This window comes from Triturus cristatus, chromosome 2_1, assembly GCF_964204655.1.
Source record: "Triturus cristatus chromosome 2_1, aTriCri1.1, whole genome shotgun sequence".
NCBI classification, from domain to species: domain Eukaryota; kingdom Metazoa; phylum Chordata; class Amphibia; order Caudata; family Salamandridae; genus Triturus; species Triturus cristatus.
In genome coordinates, this window is record NC_140581.1 from 733,641,942 (window position 1) to 733,669,645 (window position 27,704).

Here is a 27,704-nt window from a genome sequence, read left to right on the forward strand (position 1 = left end):
AAACACTGCTGCACGCCTCACACTGATGCACGCCTCACACTGCTGCACGCCACACACTGCTGCACGCCACACACTGCTGCACGCCTCACACTGCTGCACGCCTTACACTGCTGCACGCCTCACACTGCTGCACGCCTTACACTGCTGCATGCCTTACACTGCTGCACGCCGCACACTGCTGCACGCCGCACACTGCTGCATGCCGCACACTGCTACACGCCACACACTGCTGCACACCACACACTGCTGCACGCCACACACTGCTGCATGCCACACACTGCTGCATGCCACACACTGCTGCACGCAGCACACTGCTGCACAAAACACTGCTGCACGCCACACACTGCTGCACGCCACACACTGCTGCACGCCACACACTGCTGCACGCCGCACAATGCTACACGAAACACTGCTGCACGCCACACACTGCTGCATGGCACACACTGCTGCACGCCGCACACTGCTGCACGCCACACACTGCTGCACACTGCTGCTTTACTCACTGCTGCATGCTGCACGACACTGCTGCACGCAGCACACTGCTGCACGCTGCACACTGCTGCACGCCGCTGCACGCCACACAGTGCTGCATGCCTCACACTGCTACACGAAACACTGCTGCACGCCACACACTGCTGCACGCCGCACACTGCTGCACGCCGCACACTGCTGCACGCCTCACACTGCTACACGAAACACTGCTGCACGCCTCACACTGCTGCACGCCACACACTGCTGCACGCCACACACTGTTGCACGCCTCACACTGCTGCACGCCTCACACTGCTGCACGCCGCACACAGCTGCATGCCGCACACTGCTGCACGCCGCACAATGCTGCACGCCACACACTGCTGCACGCCACACACTGCTGCACGCCACACACTGCTGCATGCCGCTGCACGCCACACACTGCTGCATGCCACACACTGCTGCACGCCACACACTGCTGCACACCGCACACTGCTGCACACCTCACACTGCTGCATGCCTCACTGCTGCACGCCGCACACTGCTGCACGCCGCACACCGCACACTGCTGCACTCCACACACTGCTTTTATGCAAGTTTATGCTACTGACATTGTAAATGACAATGCCTTTTATTTGTTTTAAAACCAAAACATAAATAAAAGGCATTGTAATTTTACAATGCCAATAGCTCAAACTCTTATAAATGCGAGACCTATTGCATTGCAAATGCTTGTTTGTGCTTGCTGCATTTATTTTCGTAATAGAGCATGGCTGCGATCTGATTGTGGGCATTTAGGAAAGTATTCCTTTTAATTGCAGCACCGTCATGCGCTGCAATTAACAAAAATATTTTCACAATGGCCCACAATCAGGCCGCAGCCGTGCTCCTTTAAGAAAAGATATGCATCAAGTCCTAAAGAACGACGTGTAAAGCACATGTGGTTTTAGACTTGCTGCATTTCTTCTCTTAAACTAGCGAGGCTGCGGGTTGATTGTGGTCCATTGTGAAAATATTTATGTATCAGCTTTATTGTTACGCTTCAATTTTGCTTTGGGTAAGGCGGAGCATGTAAAAAAATACATATGTTGCCAATAATGCAAATGGGAAACCGCTACCTAAGACCGTTCAAAGCTTCACAGACACTTTACAGACTCGTGACGCGAGGCACACGAACACTGCTACGTCTTAGCGGACACGCGCGAAATCAGGCCGAGGGCGCGCACGCTCGCAATCAAAACACACTCTAAGCGGGTTCTCGTCACCGGAAATTGCGTTGCCTTTGCTTCGGAAGTTACGTTTGTTTACGGCTACGCCTATCCCACGTGGGTTGTGTGCTACTGGAACAGCTTGTCTAGTACAGAGGAAGTGCCCGAAAAAACCAGCGTGGAAGCTGGCTCTGCTTTGCAGTAAACTAGAGTGGCAACTGACGGCGAGGCAGGCATGGCTCCCGTGCTGAATCTTAATAATGAGGTAGGTCAAGTTCCAAGGCATCCTTCCTTGAGATAGAATGCATGTGAAACGCGTTCCTGCCGGCAGTGTTGTAAGTGGAATAAAAGAGTGGACGGCCTTTAAAAGAGGCATGGCTAGGTAAATCGTATGTATAAATCCTATACAAGAGGCATGACATGATTGGCCTAAAAACATTTAAGACTAGAGTTGACACAGCACGTGCCCCCTGGTCAGTATATGGGTACCTCTGTGTATTCCCTTCCAATACATCTGAAAGCATTGCGTTTTTATTACGTTTACTACAGTTGACGAGGTGTGTAAGTGCTGTATGCCAGACAGCTTGCTGCTTTGGAAACTTAAGGTTACTTAGTTCATTCGTTATTGTTAGTTATTTAGATTATTCTTGTACTCTCAAGGAATCCATTCCAACTATTCACTCCAGTTTATTTTTGTAGATTCAATTAATAGGAGGTAGGTGGGATAATGGGGGGGGGAGGGGTGAGTTTACGTACATGGTTTGTTTTATTAATGAATTAGAGTGGATGAAGTTGTATTACCTACTGATGCAGCGGTAATTTCACCGTAATTTCTGAATGCAAAACCTCATTGCCTCCAATTTACCGCTGTAAAGGTACTGGACCCTTGCCACTGTATATTACCTTCAGGAGACTTTACATAAACATGAAAAATCAAAAATGCATTTAATATTTAAGCCAATAAAGAGAGTTGTGAGTATTTTTAAAGGGTTTCATTTTCTAGTTAAAAGTTAAGTTTTTCTGACCCTTTATTCATTAGTCAAATATCAATCAGGTTACAGAATTGAAAAAATAGGAAAATAGCATTAATACAGAACATATTACAGTCTGCATACAAGGCTTTCCATGTAGAAAGAAAATTGTCAGTCAGAACTCCTTAAAGAGTTTTTTTTAGAAAAAGAGTGAGTCTTGCAAGGCTAGTCAATAATTAATAATGGTAAAAATCTCCCATAAAGAGAAATAAATGCATAGGATGAATACATTTTTTCAAAAGCAGTTTGTCAAAGCATGAAATGTAAAGATTAGCTCCTAAAATCTAAACCTTTTCTGATCCTCTCGGCTCTCTCTGCCTCTCTGTCTTAGGAGCTGCAAAATAGCCCCCACAGATGCGGCCCCTCCTTCTCTCTCCTCCCCGTCTCTCTGTCCGGCACAGAAGCTGGGTCTGGCCCTCAGGAAAATAAAATTAGCAAAAAGCCACCCCTCCCACTTGTAAGCCATATTTTAAGCAAAAGTCCATGTGCTTGGTCCTCATAGCTGGTCCAATCAGAACTTCAAGACACATCGTCTCCCCATGGGCTGACTGGATATGTCATTAATCAGCGTGTTCCTCCTTACATGACTTCACATCCTTTTACATTTTAAAACAATTACATTTTCTGTAGCAAAAAGTATTATTTAGCGGACGCGCTAGAGGTCTGTAGCCTTGCTCTCAGATTTAGAAGCCGAGCGCCTGGTAAAGGTCTCCTAACCTTTTAATCACGCACTGTATTTTTAATCACACTCCGAATTGCTGCTGCTAAAACTTTTGTGCTGCTCGAAATTGTAAAATCTCATTGTGTACCTTTTTAAAATCAGCGCTACTGTAAACTTGTTTTAACCTGCCCATCTGATTTTAAACAGTTACTTGGCACTTGTAATTGCACACTCGCACCAGGTCTACCCTTCCCCCGGTCCACCACGGATTGTTCCGGTTGGGTGGAGGAAAGGGGACGCAGACTGGAAGTTCAGGGAACTGACACAAGGACGGTTAGCAGTCTAGCTGCTAACCCGGCGCTATAAAAAACGATGCCCGCCTTGAAACGCAGCGGACGCGCCGTGGGCGCGCCAACGGCAAACCAGTCTGCGCCAGATCAGGCCCAGGGCCCAGAATCCCTGCATATACTCCCTCCGCCCCCCTCCGATACTCTAGGGAAACTCTACTCCACATAAAGGAACACCCTAAATCATTATGTACTCACTCCATCTCCATTCAGAAAGGGCAGGACAAGTGCATACACTGCCCATATAAACTGTCCTCAACAGCAACTCACCACCCCGCAGTAGGAAATCCGTTTAACATGGCCCTGCTGAATTGCAGATCCATGCCTAAACACACCACAGAAATTTCTATACTCTTACAAGACTCAGAACTAGATGTGCTGTTTCTCACGGAGACTTGGCTATCTCCAAGCTCAGACCCTGACGTTGTTGAAGCGCTCCCTCCGAGCTACCTGATTCAGCGCCTAGATAGAATAAGTAGTAAGGGTGGTGGGATCGCAATCATCTACAGAGACCACTTAACCTGCCGCATCTTGGACAGCCCCCTCCTAGATTGCGAAAACGCTCACTTTTCTATTGAACTTACCCCCTCACTTACTTTTGCCGGCATTCTCCTATATCGCCCCCCAGGAGCTCAGGGACAATTTTATAGCTCGCTAGTGGAAAGTGACCTAACACTTGCCAGTGTTTCACCCAATTGTAACATTCTTGGAGATTTCAATTTACACTTCGATGACCCTTTAGATAAAGTGGCTGACGACTTAGCTCACGATCTCGCAGCCTACCAGCTGCACTTAAAGATTTTTCAAGCCACACATATGAAAGGTCATCTCCTTGACCCGATTTTTTCTAATATAACTGAATTAAAAGGGAAGGAGCCTGTCCCCCTTTCCCTGGTCAGACCACTTCCTAGTTCCTTTTTTGTGGCACCCAATTACCACAGACTCCCAAATGTTAGCATTACGCATTCAAGCCCGCCCTTGGCCCAAACTGATTGTAGAGGACTAGACTCGGGTCCTGGAATCAACCATACCGACCCACGACCCTGACCCCTCAATAGCCTACAGAAAGCTCTCCTCATGGATTGAAAACGCGCTGGACGTAGTACTGCCCTGGAAAACCCTACTAAAAAAAAGTGGCCCTAATAAATCCCCCTGGTTTACTCCGAAACTTCGTAAAATAAAACAGCAATGTAAAAAATTAGAAAGAGCATGGAGGAAAGATTTCAGAAGCGAAAAAAAATTAAAATATAGATCCTCTATTGCCTCCTACAAAGCTGCACTAAAAGCAGCCCTGACTGCTTATTACGAGGAAAAAATTCCATCTTCCTCTAATTCCTCCAGAGAAATATTCCAGATCGTAAAAAAACTCATGAAAGTCCCTGACCCACCCGCAGCCCCTGACCCGTCTGTCCATCGATGTGAAGAATTAGCTGGCTTTTTTTCCACCAACATTTTAAATATCCTCAACCAGCTCCCATTCAATAACAGTGAAAACCATCCCGAACCCCATAAAATAGAACCTCAGAGTATCAGCCATCGCCTAGAATTATATGCTCCACTCACTGAGGAATTTCTTCCTCCCATTCTAAACTCGATCAAGAGCGGTTCTCCCCTGGACCCCGCCCCTTTTAACATTCTGAAGGCGGCAACACCCACCATTATCTCCCCCATCACCAAAGTAATCAATGCCTCCTTAACAGCGGGTATAGTACCCCAAGGTTGGGAAAAAAGCCATGGTAAAGGCGCTACTAAAAAAACCACACCTAGACCCCATGGAGATGGGCAATTATCGCTCCATCTCCTTACTTCCTGGAATTAGCAAAATCGTAGAAAAATATGTAAACCGCCAACTCTCCACGTACCTTGAAACCTCTGAACTGTTCCACTCTTCTCAGACTGGCTTCCGCCCTGGCCAGGGCGCAGAGACTGCACTGATAGCGGTGGTAGAGGAGGCTAGAAAGATTCTTGACTCTGGCCATCATTCTCCTGGATCTAAGCGCAGCCTTTGACACGGTGAACCATGGTACCTTGGTACACCGTGTCAAAAAAATTGAGTGACAGGCATGGCCTTAGCCTGGTTGAAATCATTCCTGGAAGATAGATTCTTCCAGGTATGTGAAGGTACCACCCGGTCCCAACCAGCGCCGTTGCAATGGGGGGTCCCCCAGGGCTCATCTCTGAGCCCCATTCTTTTTAACGTGTACATGTCCCAACTGGCAGAGATAGTAGCCCCTTTTGGAATTAAACTAATAACCTATGCAGATGACACCCAGCTAATCGTGTCACTGAACCAGGCGGAACAGTCCCCTACGGACCTGTGCTCCTGTCTCAAAGAAGTCGCTGACTGGATGAGCGCATCTCGCCTCAAACTCAACAGCGACAAAATGCAACATTCAACCCTAACACTCTGTGGCCGACTTGCATGGGGCCCGCACCAATGCCCAAAAAAGAGATAAAAAGCCTAGGCATCTGGCTTGAACACGACCTCACTTTTAGAACCCAAGCCAGGAAAACCGCCGCCACCTGTCATGGTCTGCTCCGAACCGCACAAAAAATACTCCCCCCCCCCCCCCCCCCCCCCCCCCCTCTTGCCCTGCCACGCGAGAAAAGTCCTGATTCAGGCGCTTATCCTCTCCAGACTAGACTATGGAAATGCCTTTTATCTGGCCGCTCCCAAGTCAGTCATTTCCAAATTGCAAGTGGTTCAAAATTCAGCAGCAAGGCTCCTCACGGGCACGAAGAACCGATGCTCAGCCAAGCCTTCCCTAAGATCGCTCCACTGGCTCCTGATACAGGAGAGAATATATTTCAAAACCATCTGCATCGCGCATAAAATCCTTCGGGACAAAGGTACTCCCATCGGAATAATCTGATCAAACCTTATAAAGCCACCTGAAGCCTCTGCTCTGACTGAAACCCCCAAAATCAAGAGGTCCCGGACAGGGGGTCGCCTCTTCTCTTACAACACCTCCAGGCTCTGGAACTCTCTTCCGCTCTCCATCCATCAGGAAGCCAATCACCTGACATTCCGCAAACTTCTGAAGACATGGCTATTCCCGTAACCCCCATACGCTTCTCTAGCTAACTCCGCAGCACTGGGATGCCTCCGGGTAGCCATGCGCTAAACCAAAACCTCTTCATTCCTTCATTTATTAATTCATGAGGAAACAGGAAAATACATTTTATAAGAAAAATGTGTGCTCTGCAGTTTCTCTTCACTCCACTGTTTAAACAGGCTACAAAAAAAAATAAAAAATGCAACATAGTGAAGGTCGAAGAGACGGAAACAGAGGGTGTGATTTATTAACAAAGCCCTTTCATTGAAAGTTGGTAGTGAAGAGGTGCACATTCCATTCTAATCTTCAAGGGCAAAAACTCCACTAAAGCAAACTGAAATCGCGTGGTTTTCTACAGTGCAAAAACACATTTCAGCACATTTCTACTCTTGCAAAAATACATGTTAATTCAGTACAATTATATGCTATTTTGAAAGTACTAATATATTTTCTAAATTAATGTGCATTCTATAGTGTGATTACATATTGATTAATCACATTTAACCCCTTCAGTGCCACGCCCTTTCCCCCTCCTGTGCCGGGCGTTGCATTAGTGGGTGGGGTTCATGACGAGATAGTCTCGTCATGGGCACAGCGCGACCGTGCTCCATGACGAGACTATCTCGTCATGGGCACAGAAGAGGTTAAACGTGGCTGTTTAGCATTTTATTATTATTATTATTATTTATTTTTTTACATGAAAGCACTTTTAAACTGAAAGCATTCTGACCAGGCCTTATATCATATTTTCACTTGTAGGTACCAAAAGTGTTACCCTTTAAAAGCATCCGATTTATGTTTTCACTTTTCATGCACCAAAATCTGCCACGTAAAAAGAATACATTTGACCAGGCCTTATGTCATGTTTTCATTTTGCTTGCGCCAAAATCGGCGTCATTTTAAATGCAGTATGTCTGAAGCACCAAAATAAAGCAAAGCCTAATCTTGATGACATCTAGCTCTATCACTACCACAGAGTTTGATGTGATCTTTGAAATGAGGTGTGGCCAATTAGAAATGCAATAGTAGAGATTAAAGCAAACACATGACGGAGTAAACTGCTCAGCTAGGGGACGTGTGCAGGGATAGGAAATAGGAGAATGGCATTTGAAAGAAGAAGCGACAATCAGAAGTTTTAATTCAATGTCAGTTTTTCATGCATGGTTTTTACGCATATAGATGAGAATGTTGTTATAGAATGGAATCTGAGGATGCAACTCTGTAGAAAGAAACACTATTTGCATATGATAGATACAGTGCTTTACTATGTATCTTTGATAGGCACTAAATTCAGACAAATAGTCTGGCAGCTGCTCGGTCACAACACACCATGACTACAGCAAGGACAGTTGTCCAGCTCAGGTGGTGGCAGTGTAATTGACTGGATGCATATATTGAGGATGCATACATTGTGATGTCAGGAAATTTTAATAAATAATTTAAACATCGTAAAAATAATTCCGCAAATGTCTTATTAGGCACTTTTAGTTTGTTTCACCATACTATTTATAAAAGCAAAGTGGATCTATTTTAATGCCCCAGGTTTACCATGGAGCAACATTGGGGTGAGTAGAACCACTCCAGCCAATGGAAACGTATTGACTTCATACCTCTGGTAGAAAGTAGAGATCCAGTCACTAAAGTGATGGGGTGAAGACAGGACTATAGAAATTTCAGGAAAACTTTAAGAAAGGGGCTGCTGATTAATTTTCACAGAGCTCTGCCATTTGGTTGATGGTAGGTGTACGGGTGGAGTTGTAGATTCTGTTCAGATGAGAACGTTTTTGGGCCAGGCATGCTCTTTTGCCTATCCCTAATTGCTAGTTCAGAAAGTTTGAGATGTAGATATTCAGCACTTAACTGTGCTCATGTTGTGGGTTCTCCTGCTTGGAGCAAGCCCCAGTGCTCCTTGGAGGGACACAATTGCCTTACACAAAGTCTGTGTCTAAGGGTAGGGGACAGTTTATGAAAAACACTTGAAAGCGAACCCTAAACTGGTCCTACAAGAGGAGATATTGTATGCAGTTCTGAATAAGCGCACAAAACGGGTACTTAAAGTGAAGATAGAGAAGTGTGGTGTGTTCACCAATCTGATCAGATTCAGCTCTGTTATCATATGTATAATCGACAAGCACTTTGCAATACATAAAAGAACACATTCTGCACTCGGGAAGCTCTCTGTTGGTGCCCCTCCTCCCCCACCAACCCTGGCTGGTTTCTGGTTTTGAAGCTTTCAAAGGGTATTGCGTATTTCACACAAGGTGTAACAACTTCCCATTGCCTACCCCTGTCTGAAAAGCCATTGGCATTAAAAGTTTTTGCATGCATGTGATGTTCTGAAATGCATGACATTGGATTCAGAGATGTTTCAGGTCATAACACTATGCACTGGAATTAAACGTTTCTGAGGATCACAGAATGAACCCTGTCCTTTGCCAAACAATTGATCCCAATATGAGCATAGAAAAGGACAACTGAATGTGTTGGGGCTAAAAACTCTTGCTGAACTTTAGAGTCCAGGAATGACAGTGGCCAAGGGCATTTAAATGGAGAACATTACCCCGAAATATATTATACAGATCCCAAGCCCATGCATTTATTTTAGCAATGTGACAATTCTCAAATGAATAAATAATGAAGCCTCCTGCTTGTCCCAAGTGAAATTTTCCAACTCTTATTCCGCACAACAACAAAAACATGTACATTTACCAATGATTTTTAGCTCTGCTTTTTTCTTTATTATCAAATAAATAAGTAATAATAATGTTGTGAACAATTAGAGTTGCAAATGTTTCAATTTAGAAAATATGAAACTCTGAAGATATTAAATAAACATTTCAAAGATCTGTGGAGAGGGGAGTGTCTTGACTGTCTCAAGCACCCCTGTTCTCGCTCGCATCACTTAGCTCTGCTGTCTTTCCCTCTGTGCTAGTCACGTATGTGTGGGAGGAAATCATGGCTACCCTAAAATTGAGACACCCCAAAATTTACCTGAACTGCACCTCCCACTATTTACTGTATTGAAAACATTGTTGAACCTCAGTTTCTTGAGGAAATGTGTCCCTACAGTAAGGCACCTCCCAAAAAGCCAAAATCACTCAAAATGCAATTCAGTAAAAGAATTAAATTGAACGAGCCCAATCCATAATTGAGTTCTAGATCAAGAAAAAGTTAAAGGGTTTAATTACAAAAGTCAACAAGCATTTGCAATGCAATAGGTCTCGCATTATTAAAGTTATGCTGACCGGAGGCGTTCGCACTCACTAAACCGGGGAGCTCAGGGCAGAGTGGAGAAACAGAGAGATGGGGAGAAAGGTGGAGGAGCACAGAGAGGGAAAGAAAATGAGAGGGGGCAGAAGAGAAAGATGGAGAAAGAATGAGAGAGAGTGGAGACAGAATGACTCAGAGAGAAAAGAGAGCAATGAGCGAGCAGAAGCGAGAAAGATAATGAGGCCGATAGCGAGCTGGAGTGAAAATTTGAGTGTTCACATGCCGTCTTTGGCTTTTCACACTCGGCTCTTGGCTCGGCACTTGGCGTCCAGCCAGGCCGTTGGGCCCCCCTGCTCGACTCTTCGCATGTGGTAGCTAGCCCCCATCCCGCCCCTCTGCCCCGAGCCCGGTAAGCAGCGGCTGGTCCCAGCCAGACCCTCTCGGCGAGGAGGGCGGCTGGCTCGCGCAGTCAGGTGACCGCCCGGCGTGCCTCGGCGCAGCCTGGAATGTGTTGTCCTGCTGCAGAGCCTAGCATCTCTGAGGCGGGGAGGATGCGTGGCCTCAGAGCCTCCTGACCGAGGGCCGCTCCTCCTCGACGGACGCCCCACACAAGTAAGGAGCACACGACGCAGTGCCTGCGTGCACCTCACCTCACCTCACCTCAACACCGGTAAGGTAGCATGTGACGTGACGCACCACCTACATGCACCTCACCCCGCACAGGTAGGGAGCATGTGACATGGCGCCCCGGCTGCATGTTCAGTGTGTACGGACGGCTCTGTCGGGGCTCCCCCAGTCTCTGGGCATCTCTGAGGCAGGGATGATGCGCGGTCTGCTTCCAGCCTCCTGACTGAGGGCCGCTCCTTCGACGGACGCCTCACCTCACCTCACACAGGTAGGGAGCATGTGACGCACTGCCTGCATGCACCTCACCTCACACAGGTAGGTGAGCACGCGACTCAGTGCCTGCATGCACCTCACATAGGAGGGGGGAGCATGTGACGTGGCGCAGTGCCTGCATGTTCAGTGTGTACTGCTGTGTTCGGGCTCCCTTCGGGCATGACCTTCGCAGTGAAGGGCACTCTGCACTATGGCGTGGCGTTTCGTGCACGGTCCTCCCAGGATGACGCACCCCTGGGTAGCACAAGGAGCTAAAGGGCACCGTGGTCTGCCTGTCAAGGCCCACACGGGGCGACGCGCCCCAGGAGCACGAGGCAGTATGGGGCATTGTGAGCTGTAGTCTGTCACGGTCCGCACGAGGCGGTATAGCATTGTGAGCTGTAGTCTGCTGGTCACGGCCACCACGGGATGACTAGCAGCACGAGGCGCTATGTGGCACTGTGCTGTGATCTGCCGGTCATGGCCCGCACGAGGCACTATGTGGCACTGTGTTCTGTGGCCTGTCGGTCACGACCTGCACGAGGTGGTATAGCATTGTGAGCTGTAGTCTGCCGGTCACGGCCACCACAGGATGACTAGCAGCACGAGGCGCCACGTGGCACTATGCTGTGATCTGCCGGTCACGGCCCGCACAAGGCTGTATAGCATTGCGTGCTGTATTCTGCCGCTCACGCTAAGTGGCGCTGTGGTCTGCCGGTCACAGTAGGTGGCACTGTGGTCTGCCGGTCACGGTCCGCACGAGAGACTGTAGCATTGTGTCCTATGGTCTGCCTGTCACGGTCCGCGCGGGGTGACCCAGTGACCGTGCACACTGAGCAGCGACACTTTGAGCCTGGGCTGTTCTTTATCCAGCTGTCACAGTGAGTTATACGCACATGGTGTCATTGGTTGTAGAGGTCAGGGCTTCGTCTTTTCGAGTGCGAATAAAGCTGGTTTTGAACACAAAACTCATTATTGTTATTAGCGGGGTGTCCTCTGCAGGGCCGAGTGCTGGATCCAAGAAAGGGGTCCTAAATACATTGCTGCTTTTATTGTCAGCCAGTTATATATTTTTTTGTACCGCTCGAAATATTAGTAAGTTATTTATTTAGCAGTGTATATTTCTGAACCGTACCTATACTCATCCATTTTTAAGACCTTTTTACTCTGACTTGTTATCAAAAACAGAATACGGAGTATTGGCCAAGAAAATTAATCGATTTTTGTAGTTGTGTGGTTAAATATTTCAACGCTAACACCTGATCCCGCACCAGGTAATTGCCGCTGCCCCAAAATTATCGTGTCTGGGCACGATAATTGAAACCACATGGCCTATTGCTGTCTATTACCCGTACAAGCGCGTAAAAGACACCAATAGGCCATGGGAGGAGCTATGCGCGCGCCTCGGGCCAATTGCATGCAGTCTTTTACAATAAGACGCACGCAAAGGCCAATGGGGGAGCTCAAAAGGAAACGCACAAGCTCACATTCCCTGTATTTCACATACAAAATGTCTTTACGATGCGCAGTGCACCGCTAGGTGCGAGACCTAAAAATAAGCAGTCCAGAGCTAATTCCATGAAGGCTCTCAGATGCAGAGTTTTACAAACTATGCAAAAGTCAGACAGTATTCCAAGTATTCCAAGTGCGAAATCAGTGAAGAAACTGGCAGCTTTCCTAGAAGCATCAAGGAAAGCAAAAAAATGTCTGATTCACCCCCACTATCAAGGATTTTTTATACACAATCTTTGCACAATAAATCAACATTTCTGCAAATCCATCGTGGTGTGAGCAAGTGTATACATTTTCAGCAAATCAGAGCACGTGAAAAATAAAATTCCTCACCTCAACACCTAAGCACTATCCACTTTTCTTGAATAATTATTCAGCATCCTCTATGCTAATGTCATCCGGAGATGTTTGAGCAAATTGAAACATTACATAACATGTGTATTTGTAAAGGGCACATTCACCCAAGGGTATCTTGGTGCTGAATAATGGTACTCGTTTTATCGACCTCTGAAGGATGAAAGGCTGAGTGGACCATTCAGGATTTGAATGTGTGACCATGAGGTCGAACACAGACCCTTACAGTGCATGCATTAGTCCACTAAGCCACCAGACCCGGCAATTGACAATAGGACTTTCTTCCAATAAATAGATCCCGTGAAGGAACAGAAACTGTAGTTACATGTTATAATTTTGGTCCAAACTATGGAAAGGTACTCGTGAGCAGAACAATAACGGCAATGAAAATAAACTATTATGACTTCAGATTGTGTTCTGTGCAGCCTCTGGGGCCAGAATGTGCGTGGGGGAGGAAACACGATCGATTGACAGAGACAGAAGCGCAACTAGAGCCACATTTCAGGTGGGGCTACTAAACATTTCGGGGGAGGGAGCTAATTCTTCCAGCGATACTCAGGAGATGTAGGGGCTCAAGAAAAGGTGAAAAAATAACAAAGCCTCGTTAGCAAGTAAATGGTCTTTTAAAAACCTGTGAAGTACTCGAGTGCGGCTGTGTGTGTACCCGGAAGCTGTCTCAGCCTGGGCTGCAACACATGACGGGGGACAGTGATGGCTTCCATCTTGTTGAAGATGGTTTTTTACACAGAAGTGTGGCCTAACTAAATAAAGCGCCTTATTAAATCTACTTTTTTACATTATAAAAAAAAAATCAAAGGCAATTGTTCAATCTGTAGAAATAAAATCATGTGTAAAAATGCATACCGCACGTTATTATTAATGCACGGAAATATACATCTGCAAAACACTTCTAAATATGCCCTTCCCCCCCCCCCCCCGCATCTTTCAGAAATCCCCTATCTGCTTGTCTCATGGTTATTCTCTCTCCTTCCTCTTCATTGTTGACTTTTCTTTCTCTTTGTGCTTGTACTTCTTTCCCGCACTTCACTATTCCCTGTCTCCCAATGTTACACAATCCACTCCACATGTATTCAATGCACTTTCTTTAACTTCATCATTGTTAATATTTTGACCACCCTCGCATATTTTCCAATAGAACTGAAATGGGAACATATGTAACCATTGCTCTGTACAGAGAAGCCAATGATTGGGTGAGTTTGTAGTCTGAACACCTTTCTGATGCAGTAACAGGCAGAAACTTGCACTATATATAGCCTCAAAGCAAGAGTTCTCAATCATGCCCCACCTAGAAAACTCAACTATGCCATGAATTCACCCAGGCACTTAGAGTTGGCTCTGTTTACAGAGACAGATATCAGTGTTTTTGATTGTAAAGTTAAGGACTATGAATATAGTTCCAGTCGCAGCCATGTGTCCCACTGATGCATTGTCCCATTTAAGTTTATGTTAAACCTCCCAGATCACAGGAGGGTGTACTTCCCTCGTGAGTTCCTCTCAGCCTTTCAAGAAGCGAGAGACCTTTCTCAATTCAACAGTGTAAGAAACCTCCCAAATCTCCACATTACCGGTCTTGGATCATTTGTAGCCTGCCCATGTGCTTTCCTGTCAGTTGGCCACATGGGATTGTTTTTGTTGTGAGTTCCTCAATCTTGTGCTGTCAAACATCTCCTTTCACCTTACATTTTATGTCGCCCTGCTTCCGTTCCTGCAACTACTGTTTGCCACCTATCAACCAGGGATCGTTTTCCACCTATACATAAGAGACTTGTGCCTGTGCTCCCATGAGCTGTTTCTAATTTCCCACTCAGATCCATCATCACCTACTAGTGATACAATGTCACCTCCCAGCATTGGACCGCCTATCACCCCTAGGGACGGCTACATTTACATGGTTTGGTGAAAGGCAATGCATACAACAGCCCTCCAAACACTTTTTATCTGTATTACATTGCAACTTTGTTTTCAGTTGAACCTAATGTCATAACAAGCTATATTTGTAAACATAATGCTATATTTAAAAGTGGAATGACTGTGAATTATAAAGTTTCATCCACCAAATTAACAAGAAAGATCGGATCATCAACTCCGAAGAACATAATCTACAGTATGAGTGCATAGAGCATTGGTCTTCAAACCTTTTGATGCCAAGCCCCCTCCCCCATCAAAATCTTTTAGACGTAAGAACCCCCCTCTCGACAAACATTTTTAGAACCTAGTGCTCCTTATCATGGACAATCATAAATGTTCTCCAGAGAAACGGTCAAGCTGTGGTTGCACCTTATTAGTGCCAGTTTAAACCCCAAATATAACAATAAGCAACAATAGAAGCTCCTTGCGCTGCCGGTGCATCCTTTTTTATGATGCTCTGGTTGTGCAGATTACAGACCCATATCTACGAGGCCACGCAAAGTCACTTTGCGTGGATTTTCATGGCTTAGATATGGTGTAAGGCAATGCAGCGCAAGTTGATGTGGTACCTTACACTGCGTCAGGGGGGCGTTCCATGGGCGTTGCGGTGGGTTATCCTTTGAGGTTTGACACATTCCCAGATTTACAAGGATCTGTAAACCTGAGGATGCGTTAAAACTGTACGCTGCCCCAGGAGATGCTTAACACGGAGAAATATCTTTATTTCTCCTCAATTGTTTCCTCTTGTATGTGTAGGAAAAAGCCTCCATGGGTTGTTTTTGTGCAGGAAGGCATGCCTTCTTGTGCAAAAACATTCCTGCCAACCATGGTGCAAGGGTGCCTGCGTTGGCGCTAGGCATCAAATTGTGTGCTGGCAGAAAGTACAGGAATGAACTGTATCTTATAAATACAGTCCATTTCTGCCCTTTTGAAATGGCATAGGGCAGTGCAGCAAAAATATTTGCGGAACTGCCCTACACCATTTCATTGTAAAGGAGGCCCATAGATTTTGGTAATATCCAGACCCTATGTAATGCAAATCTTTTACATAACTGTCCCTTCAACACATTCTCAGGGATAGTAAGCGCAATGTAACTACAACAATTAAAAGCAAGCACTTCACAGCTTAGTTAACTCTGTGCACTACCACTCAAAAAGCTTCAAGTGATTTGATTAAGTAACTGCAACATCACTCTCCTGTCCTGAGAAATCAAAGCAAGGCAGACAGTTAAACACACCTTTCTGCCAGTGTGCTGTTGGCCTGAAAGAAATGAAAATGTGCACAATCCTTTACATTTGCAGATTAACTCACTATGCACATTTGCATTTCTTTTAGGCCAGCAACGCTCTCCTAGCAAGGCATGTTTAGCTGTCTGCCTGGCACAGGAGAGTCCCTGAATAACAAAACTCCAGGGAAAGCATTTTAACTACGGTAATTAACCACCTGGGATGTTTTCTTTAAACAAATGAAGAGCGTGACCCCTTTCCCATGCCTCCAGGGGCCCCCTGGGGGTCGCACCCCACAGATTGAAGACCTCTGGCATATAGGTTGAAACACAGAGCCATGAATCCATTAAAACCTGTTCAGGACATATGACCAGTACAATTGGAATCCCAGATATCATGTTTTCTTTTCTTCAGATATATGTAAAACTTTAGAGTCCTAGCATGCACCGTAAGTGAATTATCTGTGTCCCTTCAGCTCTCAAAAACTACTTTTCCACTACACTTACCAACTAAATGGAGCCCCAGTTCCCCATACAAACTATTTGGATAACTTGCATACTTCTCTGCTGAAGCATGATCTGGAACTTAATAAAGTACTGCTCTATTTAGACAAGGATATTCTGTATTTGGATGTGTCACTGCTGTAGATTGATATTCCTCCTTTGCCCTTAGGATGGAGCAGTTCTCTGCATGAACTAGAAGTGCCGGTAGATGTAAAAAAGAGTTCAACTGTGTTCAGGTGCAGATTGTTGCAACCCGACCTGAACAACCTCATTTGTTGGTTCTGCTCTTTCTCTTATTATACCCAAATAATGTAGCATAGGGTGTATGCTATTGTGCCATGCCTGTGTACTTGAGCTTCCCTGTTCCTTTGTGAAATGTATGATGCGATGACTGTTCTGACACTTATCATTGGGATCTTCAGTTGAGACCAGATGGTCGAACAGGCAAGTTAGCATTGCTCCTGCTGGAGCATGTATAACATGCCTACATTTTATGTACATAAGCGACACTCTATTAATGGATATAACAAGATACCTGTGGTGTCCCTACATCATCTATAAACATGCAACTTCAGATGTAACAATAAGGACGAGTTAAAACGTACATTAAAAAAAAAGGTTTTTTTAGATGACCATTACTGTCAAGAAACTACATGCCCACTGGTGCCTTATCACCTCCAGGTGACCCTTTGGAAAAAGTAAAAGCGTCCAAAGAAGGGCATTTCATCGATGGATAGAAAATCCTTCACCTGGCCTAAAATTCACTATTGGATATCTGCATTGCTGCTGGTGATGGAGCAAGGACTCGTATAAAAGAGACTTGTGTGGATTCAATCCTCTCAAATAACTTGTAATACCGTAATAATTATGTTTGTAAATAATATGCATTACGGTTCATACATTTAAGCTTAGGGGAAGCTTGCATATGTGTCGTACTAACAAGTAACCCGAGTGTGACTTGAAATGGCTGCTAACGCAGAATTCTGTACTGCGCATGCGTCCACTACATCTACGTAGTAATGACGAGTTCTTGCTTGGAGGGAAATCTTTGCAGCTGCGCAATCGCTTTTAGGATGCCGCTTGAAACTCACGTTAAAGCGCATGCTTTTGCTGAAACGAAACCATGCAATTTTATGGTTACGGGGTTGTGCATGATTTTGGATGCAGAGGGATTTCTTGACTTCTTCAGGATCCCCAATTAAAAATGGAAAATTCGTAAAAGAAAAGCTTGAAGCAATACAATTGCCAAAAGAAGTGGCAGTGGTCAAGTGTGCCGCACATCAGTCAGTGGATGACTATGTGACAGCTGGTAATAGGTATGCTGACCAGGTTGCTCAATACTGTGCCAGAAATAAATTGCCGGTATACAAGAAAATTGAAACAAGTGGAATTAGCTGCCAATTTATGCTACTCTCAGGATTGGAAACATGGGAAGAAGTTAGACAACTACAAGATGAGATAGAAGTGAGAGAAAGAGAAGAATGGGTAAAAGTAGGGTGCCAAAAGAGGTCAGAAGATGTGTGGGTTTACCTAGATGGCAGTAATGCCAGACTGTATGCTTTCACAATTGGCTAGGATGTATCACGGAGACACCCATGTAGGGAGGGATGCCATGATCAGACTTTTTAGGCAGGATTGGTTTAATCCAAAATTCAGGAATATAGCAGAGAGCCTATGCCAGAGATGCTTAATCTATCAATAAATTAATCCAGGCAGAAAAACAGTGGTCAGTATGGGAGGAATTGGAAAAGCAGAAGGTCCATTTATAAGGCTACAAATAGATTTCATACAATTACCACCTTGCAGAGGTTTGAAGTACATACTTGTCATAGTTTGTTTATTCTCGCGGTGGGTGGAGGCATACCCTACTAGAAGAAATGACAGTATAACAGTTGCCAAACTATTGAGAGAACGGATTCCACGGTTTGGTTTACCTGTAACTTTGGAATCAAATAGAGGATCTCATTTTAATAATGAAATAATTCGACTAATCTGTGAAGCATTTATAATTGAACAAAAACAGCACTCTGCATATCGCCCAGAGGCTTCTGGAGTGGTAGAACAAATGAATGGCACTATAAAAACAAGACTGGCAAAGGTGTGCGCATCCACCCCACTGGAGTGGCCTGATTCTTTACCTCTTGTTCTAATAGGACTCAGAAGCATTCCCAACAAGAATACAGGATTGAGTCCCCATGAAATGCACATGGAAAGAGCAATGAGGCAAGCATGTATACCAGGACACAAACTGTTGAATATATCTGATGATTTGGTATTCGACTATCGCAAAGAACTGGCTGACCTAGTGCGTTCTATCTCTCACCAGGTTGGAGAGGACGCAGTTGCCAGGCAGCCGGATCAAGCACATGATCTAAATCCCGGTGACTGGGTGTTGGTGAAGAATCACACTCCAAACCAAAATGAAATTGTGTAAAAAGATGTTGTAGAATATGCATATGTAATATATTTTTGGTACTTATAATTTGGTTAGTACTAACAGTAGCCATCCCTTATTTGATGGTTACAAAAGAAAAGAGTAACACAAACACACATGAAAGGGTAGCGAACATTAAAGGAGATAGAGTAGCATTAGAAGCACCAGATGAGGCTAAGACTAAAAGAGACAGAGTTGATTTAGGAGCACCAGATGAGTTCGATATACACCACACTGTGTCAAATAATGACACTGCTTTAAATGTATATACAAAGTTATTAGTGCAATATGTGGACACTATGGAAGTTAGTGATTGTGTGTATGAAATTACCCGCATCAGTAGCTTGTAGTATTTTAGCAAGCTTGTTTTATAGAACAAGAAAGTTGCAATATTATTACTCCAATGTAGATGTGATTTTTTTTTTCTGAGGTTCCTATGCGAAAGAGCATTACCAGTTTCTTATCAGATGATCCCTCAAAGTGCCGGTGCCCTCTACAACGCTCATGAAGCTCAGCCTTTAATGTGTCATTTTCCTTCTGCCAAACCGTCAAGCTAACCTTACTGACGGCCACCAAAACATTTGTGGGAGTTCACTGTTTAACACTGGGATAAAACAACATTGTGGAGACTGTAGAGACCTAGCCTTTTGGCCGATGCCCGGTGGAGCTATTTGATAGCTATAGAGGAGATCGGCTGTGGACGTCCCTTGGGCCGTCGCCTACCCAGCGGACATTGGGCAGACCTCACTTCGTCTCTCCGTTGTACTCTCGCTACTACCCCTTTACTCCACCCACTTTCCCCTTTACGCTCCATTTATCCTTTCTCTTTGCTCTCTTATTGTTTTCTCATTAAGACCTAGCCACTTGACTGTAGCTCGGTGGAGCTACCTTATAGCTATAGAGGAGATGGGCTGTGGACTTCCCCCCCCCCTGGGACGTCACCTATCCAGCCGGACATTGGGCAGACCTCACTTCATCACTCCGTTGTACTCTCCCTCCTACCCCTTTACTCCTCCCACTTTCCCCTTTACGCTCCATTTATCACTTCACTTTGCTCTCTTATTTTTTTCTCATTGAGACCTAGCCACTTGACTGATGCCCGGTGGAGCTACCTGATAGCTATTGAGGAGATGGGCTGTGGACTTCCCCCTCAGCCGTCACCTACCCAGCCAGACTTTGGGCAGACTCTCCTTCGTCTTTTCATCCATCCTTTCTCCAACTTACACCTTTACCCCACCCCCTTACCCTTCTAAGCTCCATTTATTCTGTCTTCCGACGCTCTTGAAATGTTTTCACGAAACTGATGTAACTTGTAACTGATATAATTTTGTAACTTTGTAGATCCTTATGTAAAGCGCTCTGATACCTTCGGGCTAGCCAGCGCTATATAAAACTCAAATAAGTTTAAAAAAAATTACAAATGAACCCAGTTCTTAGTACTAAGGATGCACCGTTTATGGGAGAATATTTTCCAACTATGAAAACAATAGATATAGCTGAAGCACACAAGCACAATTTAACATGTAAAGTACACAAAGAAGAAAAGATATTTTTGAATTTAGTTGAGCAAAGGAGACAGGACCTCCAAAGAAGGGCTTCTGAACCGAAACCTCAAATACCTCGATGGGCTGAGAAAGAAGAAATGTATATAACTGGCAAGACTCATGCTGCTATGTCCTTGGATTTTGAAAAGAAAGGGAAGATCTGCCTACATAGATTAAAGACTGAATTTAGCAATGTATTTATTGGTTCCAGTGAATGTGAACATAATTTCTTAGTTATTGGGGGATGGGGACTAAAAGGTGGAATTACAAACAAATGTCCCCTGCGCGCCACTGCTCGCTCCCGCAGGGTGGATGGCACCACAAGCATGAGTGTGAGAAAAGTGCAGTACGATTTCTAAAGATCATCTCCTAGAGCAACTCATGCAAACTGCGCTAGGCTCGACCTAAAAAGTGTTGTTATAAACATATAACTAAACAAGTGAAAAGGGGCCAAGGACTGTAGCAGTGTAAAAACACAAATACGCAGTCCCAGAGACTATATTTCAACAAACATCAAACAATAAGAGCTTATGTGTTTTAACAATGTTCTGCAATCGGAACAATCCAATCCTACTTCAGTTAGTTTTTTATAACAGAGCAAGGTGTCAAGTCCTTCAGTCATTGCTATAACCAGTGTTGACGTTTTGGTCTCTCGTTGTCTTGTGTACTTAAAACGCTCCTCAAGACAGAAAAAGGCTTCCATGGACAATTAAAGCCCCCATTAAAGTACAATCACTAGGCGAACCTACATATTGAGGTTACATTAATTCTTGGAAAAAATAAATCATACCAAATGCCCAGGATTTAATCTAAATCAAAAGAATAAATCAGTCCAATGGAGTAATTGAACAAAGAGTTTGAATCCATTCATCGACAGCAGGAGTTAGGTAGGGTCTCCTCATCCAAGCAAAGCATCATTTAGCACAGTGTCCGGAGCTGCACCAAGTCCAAATTAAGAGAGTCTGACACCAGTGGGCACTAGATACTTGAAGGGGAACATAATGACTTGGGTCTCCTGATCAAGTGAGGCACCAAATAGCACAGTGTTCGGAGCAGCACCAAGTCGTTATGAAAAGAGAGTCTGACACTGGCAGGCACTAGATACTTGAAGGGGTCTAAGGGAATGGGCACATACTATGTGCTCCTTCGAACATCTAGTGCTTGCTGGTGTGAGACTCTTCATCTGGACTGGGTGTGTAACCCTTCTGTGAGGAATGAATATGGGTGGGTGGTTGGACTATAGGTCAGAACAATGTCACTGTCTACAATGTTTTTGTATTTCAGACTAAGCCTGTGTGCATGCGTGGACTTCAGGGGTTCAGTATGTGCACTGAAGCTTGGCGTGTAGTTGATGCTGTATGCTTATTCTTGTGTAATAAGATCATCCCCTTTCACCTATGTGCTAGATTAAATATTGATTGTGCAGTGCCTTATGCCAGTGGGTGTGTTGTCCCTTTGTGTGCATCATTCGTATTCCGAAGAGGCAATGGCATTCGAGGCAGCAGGCATTGTTCCTCCAGGATCTGGAAAACATTCTGGTATCCATCAAGAATCTCCAACACTACTACAATATATGAAAGAGTTGAAGGTGCATCTCTTTAAGAAACACTCCATCACAATGCATTTAGACTCCACAATCCTACTACCTCCTTCACTCGTATTTTGGATAAGTTTGCGCTATAGAAATACCACATTCATACATACAAACTTATGTATGTTGTTAAAAGTGAGAGTGCTATGCAGTACAATTTGTGGTTTGCATTTCACCATATCCCAAATAGGTTCAGTTCTTTCTATCACTAGGTCGAGTTCTTCATAATAGCAGTTAGGCAAGCATACAATTAAGGTCTAGAATTCTGGAACTAAGCAAGAATGGGTGGGGGGTTTGTAATCTTAGATAAACAGTACACCTTATAAACCAGCATTTATTTGTATAACACAGAAAGGACCAGAGGGTGCCAGAGCATTCTACATAAGTTGCAAGTTAAATATTAGACCCTCCCAATGCAATAGGACAGCAGTAGAGCATCAGGATGTTCACTCAGTAAGGCAAACCATGCAGTCAGCTGACATTAGCAGACTGAGAGACGTTCCTACTGAATGCAAAAATATCAAGTTGGAGGAGGTGCGATCATACAGTTGGTGCATTATTGTTCTAGATGGACTCTAACTGCACAGTAGCTGCTTCCAGTTGACAAAACAAAGAGAACCCTCCACCCAAGAATACCCCAAAACAAGCTTTGTTAAAAGCACTCTGTAACTCCTTATGTCAAAAACTCTTTCCTTGGACTGTGAAGTTCATTCCTTCTACCAATCATGTAAGGGCTGACATTGATAATAGAACTGAAGGTTTTACCATCTCACGTCACTGTATCATTCTTAGTAGCCTACCTTAATACCAGATCAGGCTTAGTTTCTTCACACAAGCTGAGTAGATCAGACAGTTCCCTTACCAGCCCCACCACAGCGCCTACTTCGTGTGGGTAGACTTAGTCCCTTTCTCATTGCAACTGGAGAGGCGTCAGAACCAATGTCCATTTTCTATCGACGAAATTTCTCACCACGGATTCATACATCCTCTCACTTTTCCAGTTCAACACAGCCCAGCAGGTTCACATTAGCAAGCTGCCTAACATTTTCCAGCTCTCCAATCAGTCTTCCAGACTAACTGTTAACTTAAAATTGCATCTTCAAAAACTGGAAAATGGTTCATTTGTTTCCTGCTGCATGGCCCAAAAGGATTCCAGAGAACCCGTTTTCTTTTCCAAAACTGCAGTGATCGCCTCCATCCCTGCAAGTCTGAGGGAGACAGCTTCCAATCTGAACTTGACTGCTGCCATTTTGGAATGTTATGTGCATTTGTAAAGTGCACTATCACCCGCAAGTTGTATCCTGGTGCTGCTGGATCAGTGTCATCTACTATGTATGTAGGTTCTCCAGTGACCACAGAAAAACCTTTTTACCACTTGCATGCAACATCAATGCCTCTCATAGCACATTCAGTCCCATAGTCTTAAGTACTGGAGATAGTAGCTGATAATAGTGCATCATAGGTGTTGGAGATCTTACTACTTCTTCCTGCATAGTTTTGTCACATGAGTTGCGTCCCTTATTTGGTTCCCCGTGATCAGCTTCCAAAACATGCCACTATATTATAGTGTCTTGCTCCTCAGCTCGTCCACAAAGCACAATTTGCCTACAAAGTCAGTCAGTTCGAGGTCACACACAGGATGAAGTGAATGCAATCATATGCCCTCAGTGATTTAGGGTCAATGATATCATCCTTGACTGCAATGATCTTCATCCTAGCGTATTCTCTTGTCAAAATTTGACATTGTGCCTGCTGGTTCTACCGGTTGTTGGCTTGAAGAATCCACTATATTGGAACTCCTCAGGCCTATATAGGGGGAGGATACAATGCCATTGGATTATTTGACGGTGACTCTTTTCCATCACTCGCAACCTTTCATTGTAGAAATTCTGGTTCTCACATGCAAAGCAGTTTAGCAGCCTCACGCAGAATAGCAGAATCTGGGGATAAACAACACTGCATCACAGAGCATGAGGAGAGAGCATCACATATAATGTCCTCCTTCTTCTACTGATTTGAGTATTATCAGAATTCAGCTTGTTGCATATTACATCTGCATTTTCTGCCCTCTACCAATCAAAGCGTCGTCATTCTAATAGATTTTCAATAAAGGTGTGACACAATTTTGTATTTTGAGTGGTACAGTTTGTAACTTAACAGTAGTTACATTCATTAGATAGCATTCAGTTTCCATGCCCCATTTATGTTTAGTTAATAGTAATAGACTGTTGTCCACTAAAAGTGTATAATTGGTAGAATCTAAACTGCTTGCGTTTGAACCAGCAACACCTAGACAACATATTTTCAGAATGATGTTGATTCTTGTCGTTGTAATGTTATCTTTTGCCGTTCTGAGACTATTCATAAGTGATAAATAATTCCATAGTTATTCATTTGGTAAACCAAATTTAAACATAAGATCCAAGAAGGAGGCAAAACCCTCCTGCAGAGTAACTGGTTTATGGAAATCACTTCATGCGTTATCTGGGAAACTCTGCTGCCTTCAGTTTCAGAGTATTGATCCAAATGATATAGTTATGCTGTATTTTTACAGTTGATAAACAATATAAGTTCAAATTTTTGTTCATTTTGTTCCCCCAATTGAAAAATCACAGACCTGATACCCCCAAAATGTATAAAAGTTGATCTCATGTAACCTAGTGTTTTTACTACAAATGATTTTAAATGAAGATCAGATTAGGAGCCATCTTAAAAAGTAATGGAATTATCTCCTATATTTGTTTTTGCACAACTACTCATCACTGTGCAGAATATAAAGCTTTTCTTTTTTCATTATGTGTACTAGATTGGCACTTTGATTGCTATATTGTGTTATAAATCTTACAGTACTGTTTTTGGAGTTAATAGATCTGTTATTCTCATCAACATTACTATCATTCAAAAGATATTTTCTTTTCCTCATCTGCTTTTTCTGTGTGCCATAGTTTGTTTCAGATAGCCTCTTTGCTCAAATGTTAATGTCAAGTTGTTAGCACCTTTAGAAATTCTACCCTTCATAAGGGGTCAGCCTGAAATTTTAGCCTGTTGCTTGTCCCTCTATTTTTGCTGGTTTAAGTGGTCTGTGCACTTTACCCCTGCTAACTAGTGGGAAAGTGCTTGTGCTCCTCCAGTCAACAAGCGGAAATTGGCATATTTAACGTCCCTAAAACTCCCCGATATATGTAAAAAGGTTACCGAGTAACTTAAATGTCACTAGTTAACTGCAGCACCTATTATGCCATCCCTTAATTGCATTTGTAAAACATGACTTCATGCCTACCAGTGTAGCCTGACTGTAGCAGTGTAAAAACAGACGGGTTAAAACCTTCCCCATAAATATTAATAAGTCACCCCATGTATGCCTTGTAGCCCACACGGTTGGTGGCATGTTATTTAAAAGTAGTACATTTAGAAATGTAATGTTTGCCAGCCCAGCTGTGGGTGGTCACAACCTCAGGAGTTCAATTCTTTCTGTCCCCACAAGATGCATGGAAGGGCTCCTCGAATTCCTACCCCCGTCATCGCAAATCTAGAACCGCCAAGAAAGGAGCACCATCGATAGCAGAAACCAGACTCGAACGCAGCAATATGCTGAAGGCTGTAACAGAAATAAGCAACATTTGGGCAAGCCCATGCCCTTCCAACAGTAAGCAGGGAGTCCAGCACTCTGAAGACATCAAGGACACTAGCTCTGCAGAAGATTTTGAAGTGGAGCGTCTTATGATCACTCCCAGTTCGGCAGACAACATAATTTTAAGAATAGGCCATGAGTAATAGTTAATTCCGATCAGCATTGATTAAGCTGCATGTTACTCTGGTGCCCCCGGCCCCACATTAGCGTTGCTGTTTCCTTTTACCTCTATTGGGGACTAAGACTTGAATTTTATGCTAAATACCGTGTGGGGCAACCAGGGTGGAGGGCTCTGAGTAGAAGTTGGACACTCTAGTTAGACCTGACCGCAGTTTCGCGGGTACCCCCGTGAGTAGGTACGAGTTGGTATCTTGTTTGAATGGGGAATGTTCTCATGCCTGTCCTGGGGAGCAGGAGTTGGGCTTCAGGTTCTTTGGGTATAACTTTGTTATGAGTTCGGCGTGCCTTGCAGGTTGGATAGGACATGGATGTGCCACAGAAACGACAAAGGGCCAGAGTTATACAAATCCCCATTGAGAGGGGGTGAATGTCACAAACCAGCACATGGCGCCCACTGTAGAATATTAACTCCTCTCTTGGAATGTTAGGGGGTTAATACCATGTCTAAAAGACACAAAGTATACGCCTATCTAGCACGGAGGGGAGTACAAATCGCCCTATTGCAAGAGACACATCTTAAAGCCAAGCAGGAGGCTGCAGCGTAGATGGTGTGGGCAAACCTATTACACGGACTACTCTGCTTTTACTAGAGGGGCGTTGGTATGGATTAAACCTGGGCTCCCATTTTAATACACTGGGCACCTGGTGGACCCTGTGGGAAGCTACGTAATGGTGACTGAGAGGATGGACGGTTGAGATGACACCATAGGGATCCTCTATGGGCCAAATGTAGACCAAGTGTCGTTTTTGGCGACCCTCACTAGGTCTTTGGCACCATACCTCGTAGGATTGATACTTTTGGGAGGCGACTATAATTGTATCACAAATGTACTAGATCAATCCCACCCACCCTGAGAGAATCCCCAACCTCTAAATCGGCTAAGGCCCTAAAAGAATGGCAATCCCGGTGGGGCCTAGTTGACTCTAGGCGAGTACTCCACCCAGGGGAAAGAGGTTCCTCCTCCTTCTCACACTTGCATGACTTACACGTTCGGTTAGGCGCCATACAATGCTCCCCGTGCATACACAAATGCTTAGTGATTATCTAGCCAGGACGATTTCCGACCACCACCAACTACTGGTGGGATTGCGATGGGCGAGGCCCCGCTCTTGTATCCCTACCTGGCGATTGAAACCAGCATCTCTTGAGGACCCTGTATATCAGGACAGGATATAGACTTTCATTAGTCAATATTTTGTGGAGAACGAGGGCACAGGATGGAACACCCAGGTACAATGGGATGCCTTTAAGGCAGTGATTAGAGGTAGATGCATTTCCGAAACTGTGGGTATAAGGGGGACCCTCCTTAGGGAAACCGCAGCAGAACAGCAGCTTTGGGACATAGAACAGCACATACCCAGGCATAGGGTGGCTCAAGAACCACTATTGGAAGCCAAAGAGAAGGTTGCAGAGCAGGTCGGAAGACTGAGATGCTTTGATTACAGAAACTACTTGATCAAGGCACATATGGAGAGGGATCGTCCTGGGGCCCAGCTGGTGTGGTTGGCCAATCCCACCAAGAGAGGCTTGGTAATTTTAGAGCTCAGGGAAGAGGACAACGACAATGTAGACAACAGGATATTAATTGAACATTTGGAGATTACCATGCTGACCTGTATTAAAGCAAGGTAACATGTGTAGAAGAGGACATGGAGGCATTTGGAGGGCAGATAGCTTTACCGACTATATCGTCTGTAGAATCGGATACTTAGGGAGGAGATATTGAGCTCCAAGAAGTTAGAGCTGCCATTAAATCTATGGCCAGGAACAAGACCCCAGGCAACGATGGTCTCCCGGTGGAGTTCTACTCGACATATGTGGAGGAGATGGGCCCCCGGTTAGTGACTCTGTACAACTCGGCAAGAGAGGAGGGTAAAGTTCCTGCAACTACATAGGAGGTCCTACTAAAACCAGGCAATCAGCCTTTGATAAAAC

At 44.6% G+C, this 27,704-nt stretch overlaps 1 protein-coding gene across 3 annotated transcripts in view; it reads left to right on the forward strand.

Moving 5' to 3' along the window:
- Positions 1 to 1,734: 1,734 nt before the first annotated feature.
- The window catches only part of SRFBP1 (serum response factor binding protein 1), a 446,408-nt gene continuing 420,438 nt past the window's right edge, over positions 1,735 to 27,704 (forward strand). The window contains exon 1 of one of the 3 annotated variants that reach the window (XM_085632663.1): positions 1,735 to 1,944. In XM_085632663.1, the coding sequence (XP_085488789.1) occupies positions 1,915 to 1,944 (30 nt within the window). In that variant the 5' untranslated portion in view covers positions 1,735 to 1,914. The remainder of the gene's footprint in view (positions 1,945 to 27,704) is intronic. The other 2 variants (XM_085632662.1, XM_085632664.1) reach the window with 2 other exon arrangements.